Source organism: Echiichthys vipera (assembly GCF_963691815.1).
Source record: "Echiichthys vipera genome assembly, chromosome: 5".
In the NCBI taxonomy this organism is placed as follows: domain Eukaryota; kingdom Metazoa; phylum Chordata; class Actinopteri; order Perciformes; family Trachinidae; genus Echiichthys; species Echiichthys vipera.
The window spans coordinates 22,860,918-22,879,819 of NC_139830.1; the positions used below are offsets into that span (position 1 = coordinate 22,860,918).

The 18,902-nt window shown below is 38.4% G+C and overlaps 1 protein-coding gene across 1 annotated transcript; it reads left to right on the forward strand.

Annotated features, from left to right (window-relative positions):
• Nucleotides 1-156: 156 nt before the first annotated feature.
• On the forward strand, nt 157-1,131 carry LOC310946768 (olfactory receptor 52E8-like; the record flags this gene model as incomplete). Its single annotated transcript, XM_083913320.1, has 1 exon — nt 157-1,131. One exon carries the CDS (start codon nt 157-159, stop codon nt 1,129-1,131), a length of 975 nt encoding a protein of 324 aa, XP_083769446.1.
• Nucleotides 1,132-18,902: the final 17,771 nt, after the last annotated feature.

Genomic DNA, 18,902 nt, shown 5'->3' on the forward strand with positions numbered 1-18,902 from the left:
GTAATGACTTTTGCTTGCATAATTGTGAAATTTGAAATAGTCGGTCTATTTTAACGCTTCCATGCTATTTAATATTGTTCTCAACTTGTCACATGTATAATTATTTCGATCTTTGTGCTTTCGTTCTGATAGGTTGTCACTTGAATTCAAGTTATTATGTTCTACACTAATGTAACAAGTATAAAACATTTCTTTATCATGGGATTTCCTGGACTTTCACAGGAGTATTATGGACCTGTGTCAGCTCTGCTTTTTGTTCTCTTCTTGGCTATAGCTGTAGGAAATATTTTCATCTTAGTGTTTGTTAAATGTGAAAGATCTCTTCATAAACCCACATATCTGATCTTTTGTCACTTGGCACTAACTGACTTAGCATTTGGGACTGTTACTCTGCCAAAGATTATAACAAAATATTGGTTTGATGATGGTATTATTTCCTTTTATGGATGCTTTGCACAAATGTACTTTGTTCACTTTTTAGGGGCGACTCATTCTTTCATCCTGATGGTGATGGCCCTTGATCGCTTTATTGCTATTTGTACTCCACTGCGTTATGCAGCTCTTTTAACAAACACCACTGTTTCTGTGTTTTGTGGAATATCATGGTTTATGCCAATGTCATGGATGGTGGGTTTAGTATTTGATGCGCTTTCATTGCCTTTCTGTAATTCAAATGTAATTGCACAGTGTTATTGTGATCATATAGCATTGACTGTGCTTGGATGTGAGGGTGAACGAGAAGTTCGGGAAGTTGCATTAGGTTTTGCCATGTTCAGTTTGTTGTTGCCTCTGTGTTTTATCGTCTTCTCTTATTTTGTCATCATAGTTGCTGTTATGAGAATGTCAAACTCTGAGGGCTGCCGCATCAAGGCTCTGTCTACCTGCACGCCACAGCTTCTTATCACATTTCTGTATTACATGCCAAGATGCTTTGTGTACCTGGCAAATCATTTGGGATTCATTTTCAGTGGTCCAGTTCGCGTTATTGTTGTAATGCTGTACAGTCTTTTACCTGCTGCTATCAACCCAATAATATACTGTTTCAAAACCAAGGCTATCAAAGAAAAGATGAAAATTAAATTATTTACTAGGAAAATTCATATTAATACGGTATCCCTGAAGGCACAGTGATATTTTTTTTTTGGGCATTGTTGGCCAAAAAGTTTATCTCCTACGTAGGTGAGATAAACTTTAATGCTTAGTTATGCTGTTTTGAGGGCAAGAAAGACGTGCTAAATGAAGGGCCTGATGAATGATACAAAGGGAAGTGAAAGTTCAGCAAAATGCAGAAAAAACAAAATGTTTTACTTTATTAGTTAACTACAAATGTCTGTAAAAAATTAAAATAATGGAACTTTGAACAGTGGATAAGTCTGATGGAATCCACATGGCTACTTAATATTCAAGTCAATCTTGACATGATCATGGTGCCTGCATGCAGCGTACACACACCAAATGTGTATATGAGGCATGTGGATGCGTGCGCAATTTTTCACGTGCAGACATAAATTACCAGTCACACGGGTGGTGAAGTGAGCCGCCGGACATAGATCTTGTGTTTATCTTCTTAAATCGCCTGAAAACATCACATACACTGGAGATCAAAATTAGAAACAAATTATTAATATTTGTTTTATTCTGAAATGTTACTTTTTGTTTAAATCTTATCTTTTGACATAATTGTTACTGTTCTCTAATTTTGCTCACTGTTTTTTTTTTCACAAAAATAAAGGTTTTTGTTGAAGGTTATTTCAAAAAAAGTTTAAAAAACTGTAAAATCCAATATATAGCCACAGCGGATATTCTATCAAATTCTGAACAATAAATAATAACAGTATTTCAGAATTAATCAAATATTAATACTTTGTTCTCTAATTTTGATCTTCAGTGTATGTTATGTTTTCAGACGATTTAAGAAGATAAACACGAGATCTATGTCCGGCGGCTCACTTCACTACCCATGTTACTGGTACTGTATGTCCGGGCGTAATTTTACATGCAGACATACAGAACCAGTCAAAGCTGAATAAGAAAAGCGTGTCCAACTTTTTACTGGTACTATAAATCTCGAGGTTATCTTCTTAAATCACCTGAAAAGCAACAACAGTCTGCTACAGTGAAAACACTGGTTTGGCTGCTTGCAGGCATCATGATCATGGTTTGTCAATGGGAATATATAATATAGCCATGTGGATTCCATCAGACCTTATATCTACACTGTTTAATCTGAGTCGGCACCAAGTCAGTCCCATTATATTTTACAGACATTTGTAGTTAACTAATAAGTTAAAACATGTTGTTTATGCTGCATTTTGCTTAACTTTCATTTCCCTTTGTATCGTGGGTCAGCCGCTTCCTGGCCCTCAAAACAGCCTATTCAAGCCTCAAAGTTGATCTTGTACATAAGAGCTACTACCTCCTCCTATTTTTCTCACCTTGCCTTTCAGGGCTTCCCTATGATGGCATATTAGGGCCAAGTATGAAAACAAATAGAAAGGAAGGGGGTTAATATATCAAAAAAAGTTGCAGATTTGCAGACATTAAAAGTGGCAAACCAACAAGAAAAGAAAGTCGCAGATTTATGAGATTCAGATCTATGAAAAGATTAAAAGTTAGAAAAATAATGTTTTTTTCCCACCATCAGTGTACTGTTTTACACTCCCTGTTGAACTACATCGCTTCAGGATCCACACAGACACTGCTGCATGTCGTGTAGGCTACAACGTCTGCAGCAGACTGAAAAATACTGTGTTTTGAAGTTTAAAAAGAATGAAGAACGCTACAAGGTCCGATGACATGTATATTAAGCCACCTTTGGTAGAGAAAGGTGCTGGTTTGTTGCAGCCAGCAGCTCCTTTAAGAGTTGGCCAAAGATTTGTGGCAACATAAGAAAAACAGCTATACAGACAGCTTTCGTCTTAACTATTTAATCTGCAACTTTTTTCTTGTAGATTTGCCACTTTTTATGTCATAAATCTGCTACTTTATTCGTTTCATTCTTAATTCTGTTATATTATCCCGGGTCCATAATTTTTTTTTTTTCATACTTGGCCCTAATACGCCCTCGTACATTCTGTATATCATCACAAAAACTGGATAAAATACATTCCGGCTTGATGCAATTAATAAACCTTTAACTTTCACTTCCCTTACAAAAAATATATGTATTCATCTGTGCTATTAATATGCCATATATTCTATATACTATATATACTTATTTGAAAAAATAATAATAAAATAAGAGTATACTTTAAGTTTACTTTATATGTACTTATCAGATACCTAATGAAAGTATACTTAAGTATACTTGGCCCATACTATGGCTTATAGTATTCAGAAAGCCTGAGTAAACATGATATAATAATATGCCCACATCTTAGCCAGGACTAAATTAAGAAATTGATGACAGTCTTTTTTTATAGACGTTTTTATGTATGTGGTCTGATGCTGTTGCAAAAAATGCTGTAAATTGTTACATTTTGTAGAGCCATCCGATGGTGACACTTTGTATCTGTTACCTGTGAGTTTACTGGATCCTTGTTCAGGTGCTTGCAATAATCTCTTATCTACAAAAGGGGACACTGTGTGCTGAGGTCTACATCCTGAAGAAAGCTGTTTGTGCCACTATTTTTAACATACAAATAATTTCAACATTAAAAGCCATCTCAATAAAGGCCTTTAAACTTTTTTCAAGATGAGTGCCTTTGACCTGTCTTCCTTTTTAAACATGGTTTACGCTTGTGCTGAAAAGTATATCTATAGGTTAACTTGTATACTCAAACCTATACTTTCAAAAACTATAAAATTAGTTAGAAGTATATTACTAGTAAACTAAAAGTATAATCTAATTTAACTTGTAGCGTAGTTGTAGTAAAAACTTCACTTTGACATAAACTAGTTGTGTATCAGAATATCGTGTCACATTGGCGCTCACATTGGCGCTCTCTGTCCATAGAATGTGTTGAACAAGCTGTAAAATATGCCCCTTTATATGTCCCGTGTACCAGTGCAGTCCTAATGTGTTGAACAAGGAGCCAGACCGTCACTTCACAGAGGCTTCCGTCTGCCCAAAGCTACCGCACACACAGTCACGGACACACATGCAGTGACTCTCCTTTCCTTTGAGTCTCTTCTGGCTATACCTTATCTGGCCTGTTTATCTAAAACAACACATTTATGTAGGGTTTGAAGTGAAATAAGGAGGTCTTGTTTTGATAACTCACCATTTCAACAGATTTTTTGAAGCAATGTAAGTTTGAGGGGAGACAATCAGGCTAAAGCACAGCGCGGATCAACTGGGCTCAGTGTGAGTGCACCGTAAAACACTGGCTCAGGCTCAGGCTACTAACTGCAATTTATTAAATCCTCTTTGAGCTACAGCACAGCCTGCTGCAAAAAACAGAACAGTTTAGCTGTCACATTTTCATTAAACATGGTTGTCTTTACTGTTTTATACACACATCATCACCAGGTACACCCTCTGGCTGCTCTGAAGATATAAAATGAATCATACACATGAAAGGACCAAGAGCTTTGGGTTTAAGTGAAACATCCTTCACTGTCTGTTAAGCTTAAAGTCCAAACTAAAACTTAGGATTTTCACGGAATTTATGTACAATATTGAGCCTCAAGAAAATCAAAAATATTTCAATTAGGTACATGCTGCATTAATATTTCCTATTTTCCTCCTGAACCTGAAGCAATGCTAATGATGGCCTTCAAATAATTTCCTCTATGTCACTTTGCATGTCATAGCTTTGACTGGGGTCAGTGGGTAGACATGCTAAATCCTCAAATACAGGAGCATAGCTGCTAAAAGGTAGGTGCATATTTAAAATATTTCCCCATGGCTCAAACATAATGGAGGGAGCACTTTGAGTTTCATGCTGATCTGCAGCAGAGTGACAGGCGTGTTTTATGAATGAGCTGAAGCTGCATGCTGACAAGGAAGACTGGTCATGTCGATAATTCCTGGTGCTAATAGAAAACGCAGCACCGCACTCAGACTCTGAGCAAGTGAATGTGCTTTCAGTTTCACTGCCAGATGAGGCGCAGATCATCGTGGTTGACTTGGCAGGTTCAGACTTCAGGGATGCTCGATGTGAAATTGTTTTCTCCCAGGGAGTATTCAGTTTACTAATTTCTTCAAAAGTGAGGCATTGCGCAGGTTCCAAGAACTCTGGGTGAAGGAAACTCTTTGGTGGTGTATGCTGGGACTGCTCTGCATTATTCTTGGTCAACAACTGCTTATTTAGAAAAGAACCATCTTGAGGCTTTGTAGGACTTGTTGCCCTCTCTTCACTGGAGCGTTCTTTTTTAAATCCTGCTAACAGCATTCTCAAATCTCCCCACAGTTTAGGATCAACTTTTGCAGATTTTGTGCCGTACAGATGCTTGTGCCAGCCCTGCTTCAGTGAGGCAGTCTCTGAATGAAGTGCACTAGAGATGCTGCCAATTTCATAGTACTCCAGCTCATTGTTTGGCACCGGCTGAACACTCGACAGACTGGCATCACCATAAAACTCGACACTTAACGTCTGCTGGTCAGCACTCATTGGGTCCTGTTGTTCCTTGTTCTCTGCAGGTGTGGCATCTGTGAGAGTTCTGTTGTTAGTGAAGCAAAATGCTACATTGTCTGTCCCTTGCTCTGTTTTCTCTGGGGAGCTATCACTCTGACACTGTGTATTCTGCCGCTTCACTCTGTAAATGGCAATACACATTCCCACAATCACCAGGATGGAGATTAGAGGAAGAATAACAGCTATAAGCCACAGCAGCTCACTGCCCTGCACATCAGAGCATCGATTATGACCTTCTGTTGTAGAGATGCAGATATCACAGGCATGGTTAGAAATGTTATGTAAACAGATGCAGGAACTGTTCTGAACAGAAGGTTCACACACACTCAACCGGTTTTGACATTGTGCCGAGAGACAATGCCCCCTAGCTGTGTTCTCTTCAGAGCAGGGCGAGGTGAAGCAGACACCTGGAGAGCTGCAGCTCGACTGGACAAGAGTCAAGCTTGGCCAGACATCCGCAATCACACTGTGTCCACTGATAGGCAGAGTGTAACCGCTCACATTGAAATACTGCACACATCCAGTGAACCCTGCGATAAGAAGAGTGAAGTGTTGCTCAAAGTGTTAAAATTTCAGTTGACCAATTTATGTAAGTTAGACATACAGACAGTATAAGAAAAATCATGCGTTTTTTAACATTAAAGCATGTAAATATGTTATATATGTATATATATATATATATATATATATATATATATATATATATATATATATATAGTAGAAACCCAAAAATACAAGTATGAACCTGAAAATGAACATAATATGGGACACAATTTTGTAATATTGTAACAAATGTATTATATACCGTATATATACGTATATACATACATATATATGTATATATATATATATATATATATATATAGTCAGTATTGTCAGTAATGATGACTGTATATTTACCTGACTGTTGGAGCTTTGAATCACCTGTCAGAGCTGCACCAAAAATTATTTTTTCCACACCAACAGGAGTGAGAGCCATTCTGCTGTCAGTAATGTTCAATACTGATTTACTATCCAAAAGCAGAAAGGTGTTCGGTCCATTGCTGAACAAGGAGAGAACATGCCAAACCCCATCAGCAACAGGAGAGTCTACAGTAAACTCTGATCGTTGTCCTGACAGTGAATCTTTGGATATATACACAAGCCGGCTGTCTTTTATCTGAATTGGACAGAGAAAAAAAAAAAATAATTTACACCTCAAACATAAATCCAATATGAGTAAATATCTGAATAAATGCATCCCATAACTACCTTCAGCATAGTGAATCCTGTCTGTCCTACAACAAATATTAACACTCCATTATTTTGGGTCTTGAACTTGATGTTAATCCCTCTTTGGTCTCTGGTGTTTCCCTCTTTTTCTTTGTCCAGCAAGTCTTTTAGCAGGTAGTCTCTTCTGAATCGCTCCTTGATGACATACTCAATGTAGTCTTTCCCAGTGAATTGCAATACAAGCTCTTCTGACATTTCTATTTAAAAAGACAAAACATGAAAGAAGATGTATTAAAGTTAAGATGAAAATCAAAATCAATCCTGTGTATTATAAGGTGTCTTTACCTTGAGCACAGTTGCTTCCGGTAAAATGGCTTTTACAGTCGCAAAGATAATCAAACCAAAGATCATGGCACACACCGCCATTCTTACACGGGTTGCTGTGACATGGTGATAGTGTTGTCCGCGGACACCTTCATACAACAAAAATTTGATAAATAGCTTAAATGTCAACATATACAAAGGTAATAGAGATAGACATATTCTGCATTATGTTAATAAGTTAATAATAAAGTTTCTTTAAAAGTATTTTGGCCATTCTCATGCTTTTATTAGATTGGGACAGTAGAGATATGACAGCAAATGATTTGAGACTGAAGCGTATGACATACAACTAAGCTCCACAGCATTACTAGAAGCATGGATGCTGTGACCAAAGGTTAGGCATCCCAAGACTCAACACCACAAAGATGCCCTGAAAATATAGGTTATTTCATAGACAGTCACAGTTCATTATTTGACTTGTGTATTTTGCATGCTTACCTATCAAGGATGTTATGTGTTGTAAGGGCCATTGAAGGTCTAAGCAGGATTCCATTTACATGAATGTTACGAATACATCCAACAAAGTCATGGGATTTTATCTGAGCGGGATGAAGTAAAATAAATTCAAAAGTCCTTGTTCCTCCAAATGTCATATTACTGCCAACATCTAGTGTTCTGATTGGAGATAAAGACAGAGAGACCATTAACAAAGATTAAACACATGCCAAAAACAGAAATTGTGAATTGTGGCTAAGTAGTGATTACTATTTCAATGTTACCTCTTTAAGCTATTGCCATCACTCTGTGAAAAACAGAATCCATTGTTCTCAACATCTGTGCAGTTGTCCACATGCAAAGAACCCATCTGTTAAATAAAAATAATGCTATATCAGTTACCGATTTCCAATTACAGATGAACGCAGCATAACCGTTAGTGACGAGTTCCACCGGCAGACCAACCGCTGTCAGCACTAACATGGCGGCGTATTTGCATTTAGGGAGGAAATGTCACCAACGACATGGATATTGAAATACTCGACAAAAAGGCAGGTACAGGCACTTTCATTTGTGGGTCATATGATCGATCACCAGTGTTTTAACTCAGTCTTTAACTCAGTCTTTGGTAGATAGTAACTTAAATATAATTTACTAGATGAAAATATTTCGGATTATAACTTTAACCATGTGTATGTGCAGACATATCTAAAACTCACATTCCCAATCCTCCTGGCTGTGACACTGTGAAAATATCCATCTGCTACTTGCTTGTGTGTCTGCAGCCTCACAGGTCCTGAGCCCAAGTCATAAGAGAGATGTATGGCCCCATTCAGTATTTCCAATGCAAAGAACTCCCTGCTGGATGATCCACCGGGGTTGTACAGGAGCAGGGAGTTCATCTGCACTGTTGCAAACTCTAGAGAGATTAAATTAATCCTGCGATCCAACGGGGGAAACTCCATGAAGGACAGCTCCTCAAAGCCACAACTGTGCTCTTCGCAGAAGACTCCACTGACTCCTAAAACAAAGATGAAACATAGTGTTTGTACATTTTAATAAGTATGTTGCTCTCAGTTGTAGCTTGAAAAGTTAGGGTACATTTCATGATGGAATGGAAGGAATAATAGCCGACAACATTTTGCAAATTACACTTAATAGCTTTCTTGGGAATGTTAGATGATCGATACAACTCTCATATTCTGTCAATTAAATATATGGCTGCAGCCAGCAGCTAGCTTATCTTAGCACAAAGACTGGAAAGAGGGGGTGGCATCAAGCATGCTTCTGTCCAAATGAAAAAAAATCCACTAGTAGCACCTTAAAGGTCAATTAAGACGGAAGTTCGGAAATGTTAACTTGTTGTTTCACAGAGGATTATGGCAGCTTGTACATTTATGCAAACCACAGAAACATGGATAACTAATGTTTTTGACATACTTTACATCTGTATGCAACATACTGGGCTTTCAACTGACCCCAATGTAAAACCCAAGGCCTTAATATAACATGATCAGAGCAAGGGCTCTGGAAGTATGGCAATGCAGAAAAACAAGCTTTTGCTTAGAGAGCAGCTATTCAACTAAACAACAATCCCTAAGCTAACCTAACCAGCTGCTGGATGTGGCCTTGTATTGGACAGACAGATATGAGAGTGGTACCAATCTTATCATTAAGTTTCTGAAAATAAATGTATTAAATTATTATTATAAATGTTGAACTTTTGCTTTAAGGATTCTTCTTTCTGCATTATTCTTACCAAAGGGACAATGACAAGAGAATCCTGTCTGTGAATTGATGCAGCTGCCCTGAACACAAGGGGTTGATCTACAATGGTCTATGAACTGCTCACACATTTCACCTGAGAAAAAACAACAACAACAACAAAAACAAATTAAGTTCAGTCTTTGAAGAGATTCTGGAATCTATTCTTGCAGAATAGTGACATTTTTTTCAAATACACCAAAGTCTACCCTCAAATCCAGCCACACAGCGACATTGATATCCATCCTGAATGGGAATACAAGTTCCTCCGTTTAGGCACTTCAACTTTAGGCATTCATCAACATCTTTAGAGCAGAAATATCCAGAGAAGCCACTCTGACAGTGGCAGTAGAAACTTCCTGGAGTATTCACACATGTGCCTTTATTCTTGCAGGGATTCACTTCACATTCATTAATGTCTTCTTCACAAAGTGCCCCGGTGAAGCCGGCTCGACATGTACAATTAAAAATCTCTTTATGGGGTGACACAAAGATGACCACCGTGCTTTCCAGAACAGCAACATCCTGGCTGATATAAATGTTTTTGTTGCATGTTCCCTCGTTTTGACAAGGGCTGTTGAGACATGGATCACTTGTAATGTGAGAAATCGTCACATTGCTCTGAGCCTCCAGTAATTTCTCATGGCCTGCAGAAATACCACTGGCTACCTCTCTGCTAAGATATTGACCGTTGTAAGTTTTGACCGCAGCCAATAGAAGGATTTCACTGCCAATATGTTTGATTCCAAATACATGAGTCTTGGAGGCCTGTAGGTTAAACAGACTATCCAGAGCTTTTACAAACCGCAAATACTTATTTGACATGAACTCTTCCATTGAGGATGATGACACATAGAAAAATATGCAGCTGTCTATGGAAGCATTTGTGAAACCTTTATAGTGTACATAGATGCTGTTGTTGACTGGGAAGTGAAACTGGTCTGTAGCTTCGATTGTGATGTTAAATGTAGCCTCGCCTTGAAAAGGAGACGACCACAGCTCACATGTGCCATTAGGTATTATAAACATATTAAGCTGTCCACTTTTGATGTTGCAGTTGAATGTGTCAGACTCATCCTGATCCTCAGGATGGACATTGCCAATCATGCCTCCTTGGAAAGAACTGCCAAAGTATTTCACCTCAATGAAGATATTTCTAGGCATCGAAGGGTTATCGTTTTCATCCACAATCTTGATGTGGATCATTGTTGTTGATGACAGTGGAGGAATCCCTGCATCCCTTACAGCAACCAACACTCTATATGCAGAAATTTGTTCCCGATCAGTAGTCTGTGTGGTGAATAAAACTCCATCAGGAGTCAGTGAAAAGACACTACCTGTTGAAGGATTTACCAACCAGTAAGTAAAAGGTCCTTGGTTCTGTGGCAAATCAGAATCAGATGCATTTAATCTCACAACTATTGTGCCTTGAGGCTGATTTTCCTTCACTTGAGCCTCAGTGAATGTGAGTTTGGGAGCATTGTCGTTGACGTCATCAAGAGTCACAATGACATTAGTCTTCCCAGTGGCTGGTGGAGAGCCATTATCAGTGGCTGTGACAGTCAGATTATAAACTGGACACTCTTCTCTGTCAAGTGAAGAGTTTACTGAAATAGCTCCACTAGATGGATCAACAGCAAAAGAGAAGTTTGTGTTTCCAATTTCAATACTGAAGAAGAAACGATTCCAGTCCGAGACAGAGTCCTCATCCAGAGCACTCACAGTTATTACAGATGTCCCAACTGGGCTGTCTTCTGCAATATTAGCCAAATAAAGTGCAGAGGTGAAAACAGGTGCATCGTTGATGTCTATCACACTGATGTGGACTGAAGTCTCATCTACATCCACGCCAGTGATGACACCAGAGTTCTTTGCCAGAACTTTCAAAACTATGTGACTGTTGCCTTGTTTCCTCAAACTGCCAGTTGTGTAAATTTCTCCAGAAAGTTTGTTGATTTCAAAGCCCATATATTTGTTTGGACCAAACATTAGGTAAAACACTTGACCTTTAAAGCCTTGATCATAATCTGTAGCTGTTACTTTTCCAATCCTAGTTACAACAGGCACATTTTTAAATACAGAAAAGTTATATTCTTTTTTCCTGAATGTAGGTGTGAACTCATTGACATCTGAGATTTGGATGCCAACATGTGCTAAGCTAAATAAAGTAGTACCACCAATGTTTAAAGCCTTGATTGTTATATCAAAGTTCTGCTCTCGCTCATAATCAAACACTTCCAAAGTGGTGATACTGCCATTTCTTGAATCAATTGCAAATTTATCCACATTGCCAGCAATAAGAGAATATGATATTTGTGCATTTGCATCTGAATCAGCATCTGTAGCCAGCACATGTAGGACATTTGTTCCAATTTCTGAGTTTTCAGGCACTGATGTGGTATACTCTGAGGACAAAAAGACTGGATGATTGTCATTTACATCCACTACTAACACTGTAACATTTAACGTGCCAGATTTAGAGAACCAGCCTCCATCCATGGCTTTGATTCGGAGAAGATAAATACTTTCTTTTTCAAAGTCAAGCTCTCTGATCAGTGTTAGCAGCCCAGATGCTTCTCCTACAGATAGTGGTAAATATTGATTCTCTGTGGTAATGCAGTACTTAATGGCACCATTGGTACCATAATCCCTATCTTCTGCTTGAATTTTCCCAATTACTGATCCTACCGGCAAGTCCTCAGGGACAGAGAAAATTAGATCCAGCTCTCTAAAGCTTGGAGAAAATCTATTCCTCTCAGTAATTTCAAAAGTGATTTGAGATTGCGATGACATAGAGGGGCAGCCCTGATCTTTAGCAATAACTAATACAGTGAAAAACAAATTTACACTCTCCACCAAACTTTGATTTAAAATTACTTTTCCATTGTGTGATTGGATCCTGAAGAAATCAGAAGCATTACCACCACTAAAAAAATATTCAATGCCAACATTGATGTTACTGACATCCTGATCTATTGCTGTAAACTGGATCACCTCAGTACCAACAGCCATATGATAAGGGATAGCAATCAGATGCTGGAAAGGTAAAAACATTGGTGGGTAGTAGTTATATGGTTCTAATCTCACTTTGACAGTGGTGTTACTGTACAAAGGAACACTGCCAGAATCAAATGCAATGATTGTAAACTGGTAGATTTCAAAAGCAGAATTATGTAACATCAGTGGCTGCTTCGTGTAGATATCACCAGAGGAAGCATTCACCCAAAACAGCTCATTTTGAGGTTCAATGATATACACAATTTCACAGTTTTGGCCCATGTCTGCATCTGTGGCAAGAACCTGCATAACAAACACTTCTTTATCTTTTGTTTCAGGGAGGACAATGCTGTAAAAATGATCAGAAAATACTGGTCTATTATCATTGACATCTGCAACGACTACAGTGACGTCCGTGCTGATGCTCCACGCTGAATCATTTGCATTTACTCTCAAGATGTAGTGATCCTGCATCTCCCTGTCAAGAAGTCTTTCAACAGTGATGTAACCAGTGGTGAAGTCAATATTAAAGGGTATGTCATCACTTTGGTCGATTATGGAGTAATTAATTACTGCATTGGCACCAGTATCGTCATCAGTTGAGGTCACTTGTATAATTGTGTATCCAACAGGAGAATCTTCAGGTACCTCTGTGAGAAAAATCTGTGAAAAACGAGGTGCATTATCATTTTTGTCTAAAACTAAAACAATAACAGTTGCTTTGTCTTTATTGAGAGGGTTGTTTAGTTCCACAGCTTCAACTGTTAAATTGAATTCAGGGGTATTTTCTCTGTCTAAACTTGCAGTGGTGCTCAATAAACCATTTTCAGAGTCAATTGTGAAAATATTATCAGTGTTTCCTTCTGTTATATTGTACTGCACTGTGCCATAGCTCTCTGAATCTGCGTCAACGGCAAGTACATCACAAACCCAGGTTGGAGGGGAGTTCTCAAAAACCTCACACCTATACTCAGTTTGGGTGAACTGAGGGAAGTTATCATTTACATCATGGATGTTTAAGTGAATTTCTGTAAATGACGAAAAGGGAGGCGAGCCAGAGTCTCTGGCTTCTATCAACAAAGTAAAATCCTTTTTGTTCTCATAATCCAGAGGGTTCTCAACTGACAACGCTCCACTCAATTGCTCAACATGAAACATGTCTTCAAAATTTCCCGAAGCCAGATAAAAAGAGACAGGTTCAGCTCTGATGCTTGCTGCAGAAACTACTGCCAGTAATGTTCCCACTGGCACATCCTCAGAGAGGGAATCACTCAGAACATCCACATATATCTCTGGAAACTCAGAGAGGTTCTGAAACCTGATACTGATGGTAGTGATGTCAAATTTAGGATTTTCTCCAGCATCTTCAACATGTACATTGACAATGATATCATCCATTCTCTGGAGAGTAATTGTAGCGAATACAGTCCCACTGTATGGATGGATGGAAAACAGATCTGAACTTGGTCCATATAACGAATAATGTAGTTCTGCATTCATCTCAGTATCTCCATCTGTTGCTTTTACTGCACAAACAACTGAGCCTGTAGGAAAAAAAAACATGAACAAATTTCAACTCTCAATCCTAGTAAATCCATGTTATCGAGGATGAAATATAGAACTATCAAGTAGATGTAAAAACTTTCACCTGAAGCCATCTTCGTGGGCACATAAGCCACATATGGGCTGTTCATAAACTGTGGCCAGTGGTCGTTAATATCTCCAATGAGAACAGTAACAAGCACTGAGCTTGACAGCGGCTGAGTAGGATGCGTATCACTGCCAATCACCATCAACCTGTAAATGGCTACTGTCTCCCTGTCCAGCACATCGGTTGTAAACAGCTCTCCAGATGTTTCTGCGATAGCGAAAGGCACATCAAGGTTCTCCATGGAATACCTTTTTAAGGAGAGTCAACAAACCAGTTGCCAGAATAAAATAGTTGTATTGTACATTTCAGCAAACCACAGTTACGATGAATCTTAACATTTCGTTTCTGAGCTGCTACAACAAGTTCTCATTCCTTACTCGCCATCCGGTTTTTGAGCTTCACAGTCGCAGTTCTAATCATGTATTTAATGTTCTTAATTCAAACAAAAACTATTATGTGTGTTTTGGCATCAAACTACATAGTTAGATTAAGGCAACAACACTACATGGTTTGGCTAAGGAAAATATTGTGGTTTGGATGAAGATAAGGATGTCTGTTATGTAGAGTTTCACGTTCACATGGGACTGGATACGAACTGCAAACAAACAGAACAGGAACCTGGGAGAAGGTCTGGTGTGTGTGTATGACCCAATCATCCACCCTGACCTCCTTACTAAGTTGAGTTTTGGGCTCGGTGCACTACATCACCTGACTTCCAGAACACTTGCTCTGAACGTGCAATATTAACTTGGATGGTTTTACTTTGGAGCAAGTTGAAAGCCTGGTGCATCTCATATTCACGCTAAAGGGTGCCAACAACGTCATGTCAATGTTTCTGTGGTTTGCAAAAATGTACAATGGTAAGATTTTTTCGGGAGACTGGGCTAGAGTCAAAAGAGGTTATATCAGTGTAGCACGGTAAAGAAAAAACATTGTATATAGAACCAAAGAGTGATTTCCAGTTGCTCTTATGCATCATATTCAGCAAATATACATGTACAAGAAAGACCATTGTATAAGAAATGTTAATCCTAATGTTAAGCTGATATGCTTACAAACATGATACCAAAGTACACAGCCAAACTTTTTTAGCTTTAGCCGCAATTTCTCAAATATGCAGTACCTCTCGACATTGCGCTCAAATTTGGGGTTTTGATATACAGTATTTACCTTATTTCTCCACTGACACCCTCATCAAGGTCAGATGCAGTTATCATGGCAAACACAGTACCCGTGGGGCTGTCCTCAGACACTATGTTGTTGTAAACTTCCTCATTAAACTCTGGACGGTTATCATTGCAATCATCCACCACGACGTGTATGGTTAGAGTTCCTGTTAAAGGTGGAAATCCTTCAAATGACAAAGTAAATAATGATTTATCAAACTGTTAGAAGTGACAGTGAAAGATTAGAAATATTACAGAACAATATAAGATAAAGCTATCACATTTTAGGTTTGACCTGAATCACCTGAATCAACAGCAATGATGGTAACAAAGTGCAATGATTCCATCTCTCTGTCCAGGCTGTGTAAAATTCCAAACATTCCACTGCCAGTGATGGAGAACAAATCATCCCTATTTCCTTTCTGTATAAAATAAGTAAGCTGGCTGTTGACGCCTGAATCTTCATCAATTGCTGACACCTGGATAAAAAAGACAAACAATCTAGAAATGAACATAAAAAACATTATGTATTGTTTGGTTAACAAGAGCCAGTAGCACCTGACGTGTTAGCTGAGAGGGGTCCTCCTCATTCTCCATTACATGTATAGTCAGTGTTTGTGGAGTAAAGAAGGGTGCAAAGTCATTGACATCCAACACAGTGAGTCTGATAGCAGCAGTAGCAGACCTGCGTATATTCCCCTGATCTTCAGCTGTTATGATTAAGGTGTAGTTTGATTCCCTCTCTCTGTCCAGTGTGTCCATGACTGAGATGACACCCCGAACCTCATCCACCACAAACGGACCTGCCTGGGTCAATATGTACCGCACTTGTCCATTTGTCCCTATGTCTTGATCAAGAGCCAAAACCTGAAACAGGCTCATTCCTCTGGGGATATCCTCTCTGATTGTCAGGCTGTAGGTGCTTTGAGAAAACTCAGGGTCATGGTCATTAACATCCTCAATGTGCACCGTGAGATTCATAATGTTTGCCATCCTAGGTAAGCCTTTATCAGTGGCTGTTACAGTGATAGTCAGGGTATCTGCCTGTTCTCTGTCCAATAGCTCTTCCAGGTATATTTTCCCACTCCTGTTATCAATGCTAAACAGGCCACCAGAAGTGTTGTTTAAATAATATAAAAGGTCCCCGTTGGATCCAATGTCTTTATCCTCCGCATGTACAGTCATTATAACAGAATGAAGTGCAGTGTCCTCTGGTATACTGACTATTTTGGCTGACACAAACAATGGAGCATTGTCATTGACATCATCAACCATCACAATAACATGTGCTGTGCTGGTGAACTGGAAGGACACAGGCTGGGCACAGTCATTGGCTGTCACAGTCAGATTGTAGAAGGGTTGTCTCTCTCTGTCTAGCTCTGTGTTCAGGCATAAACTACTCGCTGTGTTTATGAAAAATACTTCCTCTTCATCTCCACCGACCACTCTTAGTTTTATGTCTCCATTGTCACCTGGCAGAGAAGAAAAACACAATACATAACGTTATCAAAAATGATGGAATGTCCTTCTTATAATGTGTAATGTATATAATATAATGTCTAATATATCTATATATGTATCTATATATCTATATCTGTATATATATATATATATATATATATATATATGTCTGTACCATACATAAATCGAAACATATATCGAAACATCACACTTTTCTCATGACAGACTCAAACAAACCCCTGTATGCTTGTAAATGCATAGGCTAATGTCAAGTATCCGTTATTAATAAACAAAAGGCATTCACTGGCAAATTTGAAAGTAAAAGATGCTGACTATTAGCCTCCTACTAAACAGGAGATTTAGATGCTCAGGCATTTTCCCAATCAAATGAATAAATCAACTCAAAGATAAACAAGACTCTTGTCTGAAATTGATTTTCCAAATGTGGCATGTCTAGCTAAAAGAAAATAATGGTGCCATTCATACTGATCACTGGAAGGTTTAATTTTCACAGTCATTCATGCTTTTCTTCACACTAGACGAGCAGATTGAGTTTTGCCATGTAGGCAGGTCAATCCAATTAATGGGGAGACATTTTTCGTTGCCATATTTTTTTATTGCTATGATAAATTGAAAGTTCAGAAAGCGTATAACATTTGAAAAAAAAAAAGCTACACTCATCTCTTAGCTTTGGCTGAACTGTGCAATCCAGTAAGGATTGTCGATTTGAACCCCAATTAATTGCGTAGATCTAATAAATCCCCAGCAGGAGCAGCATGTGAAAAAGATGATACATAGTGAAAATAAATCATGTAGTACAAGAGCAGAAAGAATATGAATATGAATATGAATATGAATACACTCTAAAGTATTAATGAAAAATAGTAGCTTAAAATGTATAAAAAATGAATTAGTAAAATTATTAGTAAATTTATTATCAACGTTGTTGGATTCACCATCTTCATGTTTGTACCATTACAACAAAATTGGCTCCTCTACCAATGTTTTTTTATCCACAACAAGGTGTTGGTTTATGCATCATCATCCTGCAAATGCTAAACTCATATCAAATACCTGTATGTTTTAATATGACAGTAAATTTACTTTGGGGGACATCTTTCCCCTTCTTACCCTACATGTTAGGCCAGTTCCTCAGTTAAGCCACTGGAGGGAGTAATTTCTCAACATACTTGTTTCCTATGAGGAAAACAGGGTGCAAACTCACCTGAACGCTGAAAAACTATTAGCATTTCCCACACCTTTGGTGTGCAACAATGTGGTCCTTTTGGGATTCTTTCTGACTGGTAATTATGTTTTGCATTGCACTTGTCGTCACCTAAATGATTATTTTGCAGTGTTTTCTGAAGATTCACATATGATTGCACACTGTATATGGGCTGTAATCTGTGGCTGCTCAGTTTAGTCACCTGCTGCAGATTGCCATCATCTCAAGATTTGTATGTTGTGATGTTTGTTGGGGCTGATTTGTGTGTAATGAGCATCTGACTGATAGAAATGTTTCAACTAGCAAGTGAAAAAAGGAAAGGTATGTGGATTCTACTTTGCATTCAATGTGACTTTTGCTGAACGTTTGATGAATGTTATTTTGCACTTACCATCATCTTTATCTGACACATTCAAGGACAGGAAGCAAGTGCCAACTCGTGCGTCTTCCAGCAATGATGCAGAAAAGGTATCTTGACTGAAATCAGGGGGGTTGTCATTCACATCCAGCACATTGAAGTACACTCTGACACTGGATACCTGTGAATCCCCCTGCTGCACCACCACAGTAAGTATGTAGTATCTTTGTGCTTCGAAATCCAGGCTGCGGGATAATAGGAACTCCCCTGAGAAAGGGCTGAGGAGAAACTGGTTTTCTCCGTCATCCTCCTGCACTGAGTATGTGATAGGCGTGAGAATCTCAAACAATGTTTCCACCTTTCCCACAATTGTTCCTGTCAACACAGACAATGCACAATCAATGGACAATTGAGTAACTGTGAAATGAAAATAAAACATTTGGCAACAATATTGTCAAAAACAGAATGACTCATGTCCTAAATATTGTAAATGGCTATAGTTTATAAAACCACAAATTAAATAATATTCTAAAAACTATTGTGTAATATTCTAATTCAAATTGAATTAATTATGCATTTGTGCCTAATTTACATGCGGAATGGCCTCGCTGCACAGATGACCAACCTGGTAATGTGTCTTCTTTCACTCCAAACGAATAAACAGTTTTGG